This window comes from Gopherus flavomarginatus, chromosome 4 (genome assembly GCF_025201925.1).
Source record: "Gopherus flavomarginatus isolate rGopFla2 chromosome 4, rGopFla2.mat.asm, whole genome shotgun sequence".
NCBI lineage: Eukaryota > Metazoa > Chordata > Testudines > Testudinidae > Gopherus > Gopherus flavomarginatus.
In genome coordinates this window covers 172152060-172164892 of record NC_066620.1, presented here as the reverse complement: position 1 = coordinate 172164892, position 12833 = coordinate 172152060, and the positions used below count along the sequence as shown (strand labels likewise).

The window sequence follows — 12833 nt, the reverse complement described above, 5'->3', positions numbered from 1 at the left end:
GTACCTGCTCAGGATAGCCTGCTGGTTGGCTATCCTCAGCTGGAGGCCCCTTGCGGCATAGATCTTCCTGCCCAAGAGGTCCATGTGTTTAGCCTCCTTAGACTTGGAGGCCAGTGCCTGTTGCCCCGACGCTCCTTTTCGTTTACTGCCGAGACCACCAGGGAGCAAGGGTGCAGGTGAGAGAAAAGAGATACTCATAGCCCTTGGAAGGGACAAAGTATTTCCTCTCTACGCACCTGGTGGTGGGCGGAGTGGAGACTGGAGTCTGGCACAGGGTGTTGTTAACATTTTGGATGGTCTTTACAGCGGTAGCGTCACCCAGGAAGGACCTCCTGGGGCCAAAATGTCTACCATAGGGTCCTCTGTCTCAACCACTTCCTCCGCCTGCAGGCCCATGTTGCGGGCAATGCGATGGAGCAGGTCTTGGTGTGCCCTGTATTCAATAGGCGGGGGCCCTGAAGCGGATGCCCCTGCTACTGCCTCATTGGGCGAGGAAGATGAGGTGGCAAGTGGTGGTACAGTGTTCTCCTGGCCCTTGAGCTGCCTGGGTTGCTCCTGGAGTGTACCAGACTCCGCTACTGGCTCAGTCGGGGCAGCTGTCTCATGGGCTAGTGGCAGGTCCTGAGCTGGTTCCGATCCCACCTCTGGAGTCTGAGGGGGCAGATTCAGCTCCCTGAGGGGCAGGTCTATCTCTAGGTGACTGGGAATGGCGGAGGTCACAGACCTAGAGATTCTGGACGGGGTACACTGGACCTGATAGTTAGCCCAGTGGGTCCAAAAGGGCCATTGAAGGGGGGGGGGGGGGGGGGGGGGAAAATGCCACTGTGGCTGCCAGGCCGCATGCACATCCCTTCAGCATCTGTCCAACTTGTTCACTGTGCCTCAAATAATACGAGTCTGTGTCAGACTCTAAAGAGCCTGAGGGTGAGGACCACAGTGGTGCTCAAGCCTCGTGTGCTGGCCACCGGTGCTGAGTGGAAGATGCAGGGGACCAGTGCCACAACAATCTCATTGAGAATTGGCACCAATGGTCTGATGATGGGGACCGATGCCGGTGATCACCTGCTGGGCTCCAGTGCCGCTTGCTGGTGCCAGTCTTACAAAGGTGTTGTGGACTGATGCCAATCCATCCTCGGCACAGGAGAGATAGATCACCGTGTTCCCTCTGGACTCTGTTGTCGCAGCAACTGGGATTGGGAACAGTGCCAGGTGCGGTGCTGATCCGATGACGGAGAGTGCTGCATCATGGCGGGCTTCTCTTTGGATGGTACTGGTCTTGATGGTACCGGAGGTTTGACCTTAATAACTGGAGACTGAGCTGCAGTTGTCTCTTGATCGCTTGCTGTTTCAAATGTGTCTGGGGTGGACAGTGGTTCCAAGATCTCCACTTGGCACTGTCTTGCTGGAGAGTCGCTATGTGCCGGAGTTGATGGCGCCTTCTGGGGTGCTAGAGTTGACGGCACCAACTCTTGCTATCTTGGGTGCAGCAAAGCATCCCCTGGCAGTCCAGCAGCTCTCTGAGGAGAGCGCCCTCTCTGTCTTTTTATGCCACCTGCAGGGCACTGGGGAAGTAGACCAGTGCCAGGCTGCTGCTCCCTGTTGTGGTGCCGGGGATCACTGGTGCTGAGGGTCTCTCATGCTAGAGTCCTTCCTCAGCCCAGAGTCATGAACCGATGCTGGTATGCTCCGCACCAAAGTGCTTGGGCCCAAGCCTTGGTGGTCTGAAGACACTGGATGAAGTGAGGATTCCATGAGCAGCTGCTTCAAACAGAAACCCCACTTCTTTTTTGTCCTAGGTTTGAAAGTTCTGCAGATTTTGCAGCGCTCAGTCTGATGCGCCTCCTCCAGACACCTCAGGCAAGTGTCATGGGGGTGACTATTTGGCATGGGCTTGTGGCATGCACTGCAAGACTTAAAGCCTTGGGCTCACAGCATGTCCTGGATCCCAAGACGGCATGAGGGGATAGAGAAGATCCCGCTCACGAACACCTACAATAACTACTAAACTAGAAAACAAGAAGAGCTAGACTAGGTAACTGCACTAAGGGAGCACTTACAAAGCAAGGGAGGAGTTGCAGTTCCAACAGCCACCTCGGTAAGAAGGAACTGAAGTGGGATCAGGTCGACAGGGTCATATATTGAGCACCATGAAGGCACCACTCCAGGGGGCTCCACAGCCGACCTGACGGGAACTACTAAGGGAAAAAACTTTCTGATGACCGTGCATGCGGTGCATGCACACCTGATTGAAATTGACCTGAACAAGCACTCAAAGAAGAACTGTACAGAAAGTTTACTTTTGAACTCCTGTATACACATGCCTATAAAAAAAATCTATTATGTACTCAGAGCCCAAACTATTATTGGGGGCAGGAGTGGGAGTGATTTTTTTGTTCACCCCCATGCTGTTGCTATACCAACCCTCTGCTGATGCAGGACAAAACATTTCTTCTTCAGAAGCCATTGCCATCAACCAACCACATAGAAAGGAGGGTTATTTACCTAGTAGCTGATGTTCTCCAAATATATTGCCTCTATAGATCCACATTTAAGGAGTACAATGTGAGATCTGCAGAGATAATTTCATAATGGACAAACAAATATTGTGATACCATACTTCCACTCCTGCCAGCCAACTTAATTTGACCAACATTTTATCTTGTTAAACTCAATGACCAGTTATTACTAAGTGATTAGTTCATTTAGCCTACTCCAGGTGTATCTGTAAGTCCAAGCTGGTAGTTGGAGCCTATAATTAAGGTTGCCTAACACTCCCCATTACAAGACACTGTTTTCAGTCATTTATACAAATCTTACCAGAATTAAGCCATCTGGACTGAAAATTTTCATGCAGGGTTTCTGCCTCAGCTAAATTCTTTTGGAAAGTTTAATCAAAAACAAACAGTTCAGCATGAAAAAAGTAAGGGAAAAATACATTTCGCACATGTTGAAAAATTCTTACAACTGTTTCATTAAGAAAGTCTAGTGCTTCCTTGCTTTGGAGTGGGACTTGAAATTTGGCAGGTGCATTGCCCTAATGTCAAGAATGTGCTTTTTGCCAACCCTGGTAAAAAATTTTCATACTTGTCCAAGTTAAGCCTTCGGAAAAAAATCAGTTTACCTAACAGCCTTTCAAAACAGGCTACCAGATTCACATTTGAAAATGGAACAAAAGCTCCTAACATTTTGAAAAGGTTACTTATAAACTTTGCCCTTCATCACTCCCCCATTTGCCTTTACTGTTACCTTCTCATCATGTCATGCCTAAATTGAGACTGTAAGGTCTATGGAAAGGAGCCTTGCCTTTTGTTTATTTGCCTGATTATTTGAGTTTACTTTTTTAAAAAAAGTATATCCTGTACATGTTACAAGATTAAACGAAAGCACGGACATTTACAGTTTGGTAAAAATTACTCAAAAAAAACCAAAAATAATTTAATTCACGTGACTACTGCAGCCAAACTGTTTTAATTTCTGCCTACTAGTAGAATAAGGCACACGTGTACTATGGCAAACAGCACATTAGATTTTTTCCCAGATATACTACTGTTACTGTACAACCACCTAATGTAGCACTTTCCATATTTTCAAAACACTGGCAGAAAAGATTACCTGATGCACTAATTTATTCAGGTCTGTAACTAGAAGATAGAAAGGTCTTCTTTATAGGACATTTTAAGCTTTATGTTTTTTGTAAGTAAACAGAACTTTATCACCAAACCTGCTATTACTCACCACAATAGGACAGATTGTGGCTAGCTGATCATAAAGACATCTTGCTTCGGAAATGCTGCAAGCCTGGAATGTTACCTGTTAGAAGAAGTAGGATTATTACACAAAAGCAAGTCTGCAGGCTCCAGACCATCTACTGGAACCAGCGGTATTCTGAAAGTCACTTCCACTGTCTATTTTAATTTGTTCAGGGACTGAGGATCTTTGCTCCCAGTGTTTCCAGTAGCAACCATGTCTCAAGCTTCAACACTTCAATGTTCATTAAAGATTTTAGGTTGCATTACAAGGACACTCAGATGCTGAGCCTGTATCTAAAATGTCTGCCAGGACCAAAAGAAATTGAAGACTAACATCACTAATGAACATGAGCTGCTAATACACCCGTTAAGCAGCATTCCAGGAGCCAGCTCCCTCAAAGAAACATAGTCAGAAAGGATTAAAAGTCATAGCATTTATTTGACATTACAGGTTAATTTGTTTTTAAAGAATCCTTTAATCCAAGATCCTTGTGAGCTCCAGCCTAATTATAGGTTATTGTAAAACTGGAGGGAAATGTAAATGTTTTGGTGTAATTTAAAGTTTCTGTAAAAATATATATTTGCTTGTATTAGAGAGAGAGACCAAAACACAATTGTAAGATGATAGCGTACCACATATCTTTTAGTGCATGGTAGCAGGGTCCCTATGGCCATTTAGTGCATGGAAAGCTAGTGTGCTATAGATTTCACAGCCCTACTGGCTGTGCTTTATGTCTTCATGTAGACAAACCCTGAGTTAATTCCTCCTGTTTCTCCACTTTAAAAACTTTGTGACATTACAAAAACATGAACCATCCCCAAGATAGTTGTACTCTCTCTGTCACCACTTGAACTCAGGCAGCAGAGACTGCTGCACTAGGGGAGAGAGGGAGAATAAAATGGGATCCAGCCGGGGCAACCCCTCCCCCAACACTACATTAGACCTAGAACTGTGTACGCAAGACCACCTCAATGCTCTGGGGACACTAGCACATAGGGGTACTTCCCCCATGTGGGCCTGGGAGAAAACTGCAGAGAGGCCACCAGAAACTCCAGCTGGCGAGGGCAGAAGCAGCTAAAGTAGGGACCTTTGGGCAATGGGGAGAAGTTTCTACAGTTTTGACTGGACTGCTTCTACCCTGTGCTGACTGGTTGTTTGCTTCAACCCTCCCACTCCCCCTTCCATACAGTCTCTTCACCTCAGCTTCATTCTACATCTGCCCCTTTTACCTTCTTCTCCATTTCCCCCGCTTACCTTCCCATTCAGCTTATCCCCTCCCCTAAAAAGCCCCTAACTCTTCAATAAAAATTGTGAAACCAACTTGACATTTGCTGCCACCACACTGTTCTCTCTGCTTGTATGTTATATCTTTCCCCAACCCCACGCCTACCTTGTCTATTTAGATAGCGACTATTTAGAGCAAGGACAGTCTACTACTCTGTTTGTACAATTCCTAACACAACTGGGCCCCACTCCTTGTTGGTCCTTAGGCACTATCACAACAAATATTATTAACTGCAACATTACAAGGTTGCCAGTTTTCCTCCTGAAGAAATGACAATGGAAACTGTGTAAAATATAGACATCTTCCCCACAATCCCATGATCTCTACTACACATTTCCCTTCAAGAAACTGTAAAATAAATTTGAAAGGTTTGATAGCCTCTTTCAAAAGAAGAGTTTGGCACTGGAACAAGAGACATACAAGTTAGTTTTACTCCTGCCTCTTATTTTTTAAGAGGAGCACTCAGTGGGATCTTCCCTAGGTTACATTTGCTTGCAACCAATTTAACAGATATGGAAGTAGGATTGATTAAAATTAAACTAAAGTGATTTAAATAATTTTAAGCAAAGGAGTATCTGTAGTTAGTGAATAGAACTGATTGCTTCTGGTCACCATGTCCTTCATGATATTAGACTTAGTAGATCTCACCCTTTCACACCTAGTTTTTATTCATAGATTGGAAGAGGGGGAAACCCCCCAACTTTCCTGCATTTACAACTCCCAATTGGTTTGTTAACTTTGAATGAACTAGTCATTGAACTAAACTAGTTGAAGGGTATGTCTACACAATCAAAGAAAATCCCACAGCTTGCATGTGCCAGCCAGCTTGGTCTGCAGGGATGTTTCATTACTGTGTAGCCTTCCGGGGTAAGTCTACACAGCAATGAAACATCCCCACAGCTTGAGACCTGCAAGCTCAAGTCAGCTGGCACTGGCCAGCCACAGGTTTTGCCTTGCTGTGTGGACCTACCTGAATAAATTGAAATGAAAAAATTCTCTTTTCACAGATTCATAGACTTAAGGTCAGAAGGGACCATTATGATCATCTAGTCTGACCTCCTGCACAATGCAGGCCACAGAATCTCACCCACCCACTCCTGCCACAAACCCCTAACCTATGTCTGAGTTACTAAAGTCCTCAAATCGTGGTTTAAAGACCTCAAGGTGCAGGGAATCCTCCAGCAAGTGACCTACGCCCCATGCTGCAGAGGAAGGCAAAAAACCTCCAGGGCCTCTGCCAATCTTCCCTGGAGGAAAATTCCTTCCCGATCCCAAATATGGTGATCAGTTAAACCCTGAACATGTGGGCAAAACTCACCAGCCAGCACCCAGGAAAGAATTATCTCTAGTAACTCAGATCCCATCCCATCACAGACCATTGGGCATATTTACCTGGTAATAATCAAAGATCGATTAATTGCCAAAATTAGGCTATCCCATTATACCATCCCCTCCATAAACTTATCAAGCTTAGTCTTGAAGCCAGATATGTCTTTTGCCCCCACTACTCCCCTTGGAAGGCTGTTCCAGAACTTCACTCCTCTAAAGCTTAGAAACCTTCTTCTAATTTCAAGTCTAAACTTCCATCCTGTTTAGATCCATTTGTTCTTGTGTCCACATTGGGAGTAAGCTTAAATAATTCCTCTCTCTCCCTGATATTTATCCCTCTGATATTTACAAAGAGCAATGATATCTCCCCTCAGCCTTCTTTTGGTTAGGCTAACAAGCCAAGCTCTTTCAGTCTCCTTTCATAAGGCAGGTTTTCCATTCCTCGGATCATCCCAGTAGCCTTTCTCTGTACCTGTTCCAGTTTGAATTCATCCTTCTTAAACATGGGTGACCAGAACTGCACACAGTATTCCAGATAGTACCATTATACAAGGCATTGGTGAGACCTAACACCTCCTTATCTTTACTGGAAATACCTCGCCTGATGCATCCCAAAACCGCATTAGCTTTTTTAATGGCCATATCACATTGGCGGCTCATAGTCATTCTCTGATCAACCAATACTCCAAGGTCCTTCTCCTCCTCTGTTACTTCCAACTGATGTGTCCCCAATTTTTAACCAAAATTCTTGTAATTAATCCCTAAATGCATGACCTTGCACTTCTCCCTATTACATTTCATCCTATTACTATTACTCCAGTTTACAAGGTCATCCAGATCTTCCTGTATGATATCCCGGTCCTTCTCTGTGTTAGCAATACCTCCCAGCTTTGTGTCATCCACAAACTTTATTAGCACATTCCCACTTTTTGTGTCAAGGTCAGTAATAAAAAGATGAAATAAGATAGGTTTTGGGGCCAATCTCTGAGGAACTCCCCTAGTAACCTCCTTCCAGTCTGACAGTTCACTTTTCAGCATGACCCATTATAGTCTCCCCTTTTAACCAGTTCCTTATCCACCTTTCAATTTTCAAGGAACACCTTTTCACCTACAGAAGAGGCTACTGCTGTCAAAAGCTGGTTTAAGTCTCTCGATTCTGTGTTATCGGCTAATGCTCAGAACATGATCCCTGATAAATTTGTTACTGATTACTATAAATGGATGAAGTGATCTGACAGCAGCAGCAAAAAAGAAATGGTTTGGTGATACTGATCATCATCTTTGTTTATTATGCCAAAAGTTCTATTGAGATTAAGACGTCAGCATTAAGCCAGAAATCACCTGAATCCACTCACAAGTGGTACGCCCATAGTTACATAACATACATTAAATTACTTTAGGGTTGTAATTGTCATGTATTACAAAATACTCGTTCTTTAATTTGGCCTTGATCATTTTTAGGCATAAGCTGAGACACAAAGAGTACTGACTAATTGCTGAATCTTTGAGCACTATCACTGCGGACCTGGTTAAACACAACACTCAGTGGCACCTTACATGCTATGAGAAGTGCACCCATAAACTGAATTTGACAAGGTTGGAGAGGAAATATCTCAAGTATCCAGAAAACAAAGAAGATGATGCTGGGACAAGTGCCAGCTATGGCACTTATACTAGGTCCCATTACATGCGTTTTGAGAAAAAACTATCAGCTTCTTCGGCAGTAATCCAGAAGTCTGAAGGCATCCACTAAGCACAGTTTCAACAGGTGAGACAGGTGAGAAACTGAACGAAGCAGTTACTGTTAAAAAGAATGGTACTTGCAAAAGTAATGTTAAGTGGATACCCGAGTGTCATTTGGGTCAGATATATGACACTGCATATTACACTGAGTGCTACAATAAAGATGTGTTGCATCAAACGATAAAAGCAACAAACAAAAATACAGGATTTTACTGGTGCAAACTGTGTGACTCAGCTGGAATTCACAGACTCGTAGAAGGTCTAATGGATGAGAAAACAGTGGTGTTGGCTGATGCAGAGACTAAGTATAGAGAAATATGTGCTTTGAACAGGACTGAGGAGGAACACACACTTAGCAGAAAGGCTCTTAAAGCACTTACTGAAGATAAACTGTGGGATATGAATGTAGTTTATATGACTTCTAGATTGTACTTAGTTATTTCTGGAGACTTATTAGCTGCTGTTAAATGCCAAGAAGGAGCAAATGTCAAGACACCGGATGAATTATTCACACTGAAAACTTATTTGCATATGATAGACCAGAGCTGCTTAATATGACAAAAGCAGTCTTCAGTGAGGAGATAGCTAAAGGGGTCAGTTGAAAGGATACTTTGGGTCATGACTTGTATGAAGCCCTCAAAACCCAAAGATTTATCCAGGGCTCCATCAATCTATGGGCTCCAATCAACTAGTACAGACTAAAACTGTGCTCAAATGCAAAGAAGAAAGTAAAAGTGAAGGGGGAAGGGGCATCACAGAGCTAACCACAGGATGGGTCATTTGCTCACCTCCTAGTGGCGTTCAGATCTCAGCGTGATGTTGATTTACATGTGACTTTGGGAAAGCATGAGTTTGCTGCGGTACCATGATTGAGGCTTGAATGTGACAGAACAATGCATATGTGCAAAGCAAACTAATGCACATCTTGGACAGTCATTGTAAGCCAGTACATACAGATGTGATTGGTGCCTTATACCAGCAGAGCCTTTCAGCATAGAGATCATAGATGACATGGCCAAGGTACAAGTCTTGACAAACCAGAAACTGTTAATACCTGCCAAGATTTGACTGAAGACTTCACTGAGTCTACAAAGAAAACACTGGACCTTTGACATTTGCAGAGGAATCAATTAAAAATATTACCAGAAAGAAGAGACTCCATGGATTGCTCCTATCCAATACAAATCACTGATTCTGCAAACATCTCCAATGTCACATTGAAGAAGCTACTGTCATATTCGCACACATACCTTGCAGGAAAAAATACTCCAGCATACAAAGAATTGTTCAAGGAATTTCATTGTCACCTGGCACAATGAAACTGCTGCCTTGAACAGTTCAGTGGAATTTCTTTGTAGTTTGAGGCTAGCACTAAAATTATTTTGCATGCCATCAATGCCACAGAGAGAAGTACTATCAAACTCCAGATTTTTGCACAATACACATGTTCCAGTACTCTTGTGAGATGCTACACAAAACTTCCGCAAGATTCTGTTTTTGTGCCTCTTGCTGGGGAATAGAATTGCTGTATAAGACTCAGAGATGTTTTCCTATCACTCAGAGCATTAACAGCCACCCCGCTGCCAGGTTTCCACACTCTTTCAGGATGTGACACAATTGGAAGGTTGGCTGGAGAGATCAAATTACTTTACTGGAAGGCATTTGATTCATCTTCCAAAGAATCTCTCCCCACTCTGAAGGTGCTTGGAATGGCTGAGATGGTCACGATGAGGTCAAAAAATGCACTGGAGGTGTTTATATACCGAGTTTACCACTTGAAGACCAGTATTATGATACCTGCTGAGCTACACTGATGGACGTTTAGGCTGCTAGGGAAGAGACTGAAATCCAGGACTTCTATGGTGGCATTCTCAGAAATGCTGCCAGTTCCACGTGCAGGGCCAGGTAAGCAGGCAGAGCTTCACAGTCCCAATGCATGGCTGAGACAACAGTGTAGAGAGGAGGGGTTTAGATTCATTAGAAACTGGGGAAACTTTTGGGATGGGGGGAGCCTACACAGGAGAGATGGGCTCCACCTAAACCAAAAGTGGAACCAGACTGCTGGCACTTAACATTAAAAAGGTTGCAGAGCAGTTTTTAAACTAGGAGATGGGAGAAAGCCGACTGCGGCAGAGGAGCACGTGGATCTGACAGAGAACTTCTCTTAGAGGACAGCCTATTGATAGAGATTCTCTAGGTTATAGTCAGGAGCAGAGGATTGAAGAGGATAATGTAGGGGCCAGATCAGACAAGAAACATTCACATAAAGAATCTGACACATCAGAAAAGGGCAGACAAAAACAGTGACAAGTGCTTGTACACAAATGCTAGAAGTCTAAATATTAAGATGGGTGAGCGGGAAGGAGAGTGGCACTTTATGTGAAAGAAAATGTAGAATCAAATGAAGTAAAAATCTTAAGTGAATCCACATGTTCCATAGAATCTTTATGGATAGTAATTTCATGCTCTAATAAGAATATAACAGTAGGGATCTATTATCGACCACCTGACCAGGAGAGCAACAGTGATGATGAAATGCTAAAGAGAAATTAGAAAAGCTATCAAAAATTAAGAACTCAATAATAGGGGGGGATTTCATTCATCTCCATATTGACTGGTAACATATCATCTCAGTATGAAATGCAGACAAAATTTCTCGATACTTTAAATGACTGCTTCTTGGAGCAGCTGGTACGTGAACCCACAAAGGGAGAGGCATTTAGTCCTGAGTGGAGTGCAGGAGCTGGTACAAGAGGTAACTACAACAGAACCACTTGGAAATCATGACCATAATACAACAACATTAAACATCCCTGTGGTGGGAAGAACATCTCAACAGCCCAACACTGTGGCATTTAATTTCAAAAAGGGGAACTATGCAAAAATGAAGGGGTTAGTTAAACAGAAATTAAAAGGTACAGTGACTAAAGTGAAATCCCTGCAAGCTGCATGATGCTTTTTAAAGACACCATGATAGAGGCCCAACTTAAATGTATACCCCAAATTAAGAAACATAGTAAAAGAACTAAAAAAGAGCCACTGTGGCTTAACCATTTAAAAGAAGCAATGAGAGATAAAAAGGCCTCTTTTAAAGAGTGGAAGTCAAATCCTAGTGAGGTAAATAGAAAGGAGCATAAATACTGATAATTAAGTGTAAAAATGTAATAAGGAAAGCCAAAGAGGAGTGTGAAGAACGGCTTGCCAAAAACTCAAAAAAGTGTTTTTAAGTACATCAGAAGCAGGAAGCCTGCTAAACAGAGATACAAAAGGAACGCTTAAAGATGATAAAAAGTCATTGAGGAGAAACTAAATGGATTCTTTGCTTCAGTCTTCACGGCTGAGGATATTAGTGAGATTCCCAAACCTGAGCCGGCTTTTGGAGGTGACAAATCTGAGGAACTTTCACAGATTGAAGGGTCACCAGAAGACGTTTTGGAATTAATTGATAAACTCAACATTAACAAGTCACCAGGACCAGATGGTATTCACTCAAGAGTTCTGAAAGAACTCAAATGTGAAGTTGCGGAACTGTTAACTAGGGTTTGTAACCTGTCCTTTAAAAAGGCTTCTGTATCCTGTGACTGGAAGATAGCTAATGTAACGCCAATGTAACACTACAGGTGATCCTGGCAATTACAGACCAGTAAGTCTAATGTTAGTACCGGGTAAATTAGTTGAAACAATAGCAAAGAATAAAATTGTCAGACACATAGAAGAATATAAACTGTTGGGCAAAAGCCAACATGGTTTCTGTAAAGGGAAATTGTGTTTTACTAATCTATTGGAGTTCTTCGAAGGGGTCAAACAAACATGTGGACAATGGGAATCCAGTGGACGCAGTATACTTAGATTTCTAGAAAGCCTTTGACAAGGTCCCGCACCAAAGGCTCTTAACGTAAATTAAGCTGTCATGGGATAAAAGAGAAGGTCCTTTCATGGATTGAGAACTAGTTAAAAGACGGGGAACAAAGGGTAGGAATTAATGGTAAATTCTCAGAATGGAGAGGGGTGACTAGTGGTGCTCCCCAAGGGTCAGTCCTATTCAACTTATTCACAAATGATCTGGAGAAAGGGGTAAAACAGTGAGGTGGCAAAGTTTGCAAATGATACTACTGCTCAAGATAGGCAAGACCAAAGCAGACTGTGAAGAACTTCAAAAAGATCTCACAAAAAAGACGGTTACTCGCCTTTGTAACTGTTGTTCTTCGAGATGTGTTGCTCATATCCATTCCAGGTAGGTGTACGCGCCGCGCATGCACGTTTGCCGGAAACTTTTTACCCTAGCAACTCCAGTGGGCCGGCAGGTCGCCCCCTAGAGTGGCGCCACTATGGCACTAGATATATACCCCTGCCGGCCTGCCCGCTCCTCAGTTCCTTCTTGCCGGCTACTCCGACAGTGGGGAAGGAGGGCGGGTGTGGAATGGATATGAGCAACACATCTCGAAGAACAACAGTTACAAAGGTGAGTAACCGTCTTTTCTTCTTCGAGTGATTGCTCATATCCATTCCAGGTAGGTGAATCCCAAGCCTTACCTAGGCGGTGGGGTCGGAGTGAGAAGTCGCGGCCTGGAGTACTGCAGAGCCAAAGGCCGCATCATCTCTGGACTGCTGAACCAGGGTGTAATGGGAAGCGAATGTGTGGACCGATGACCAGGTCGCCGCCCTACAAATCTCTTGGATTGGCACGCGGGCAAGGAAAGCCAGCGATGATGCCTGTGCTCTGGTG

The 12833-nt window shown here is 43.7% G+C and overlaps 1 protein-coding gene across 3 annotated transcripts in view; it reads right to left on the bottom strand.

The window, feature by feature from the left end:
• Positions 1–12833, bottom strand: part of GCLC (glutamate-cysteine ligase catalytic subunit) — a 63288-nt gene that overhangs the window by 17153 nt on the left and 33302 nt on the right. For all 3 annotated transcript variants that reach the window (XM_050950751.1, XM_050950752.1, XM_050950753.1), the window contains one exon: positions 3736–3810. In XM_050950751.1, coding sequence (XP_050806708.1) covers positions 3736–3810 — 75 coding nt within the window. The remainder of the gene's footprint in view (positions 1–3735; positions 3811–12833) is intronic.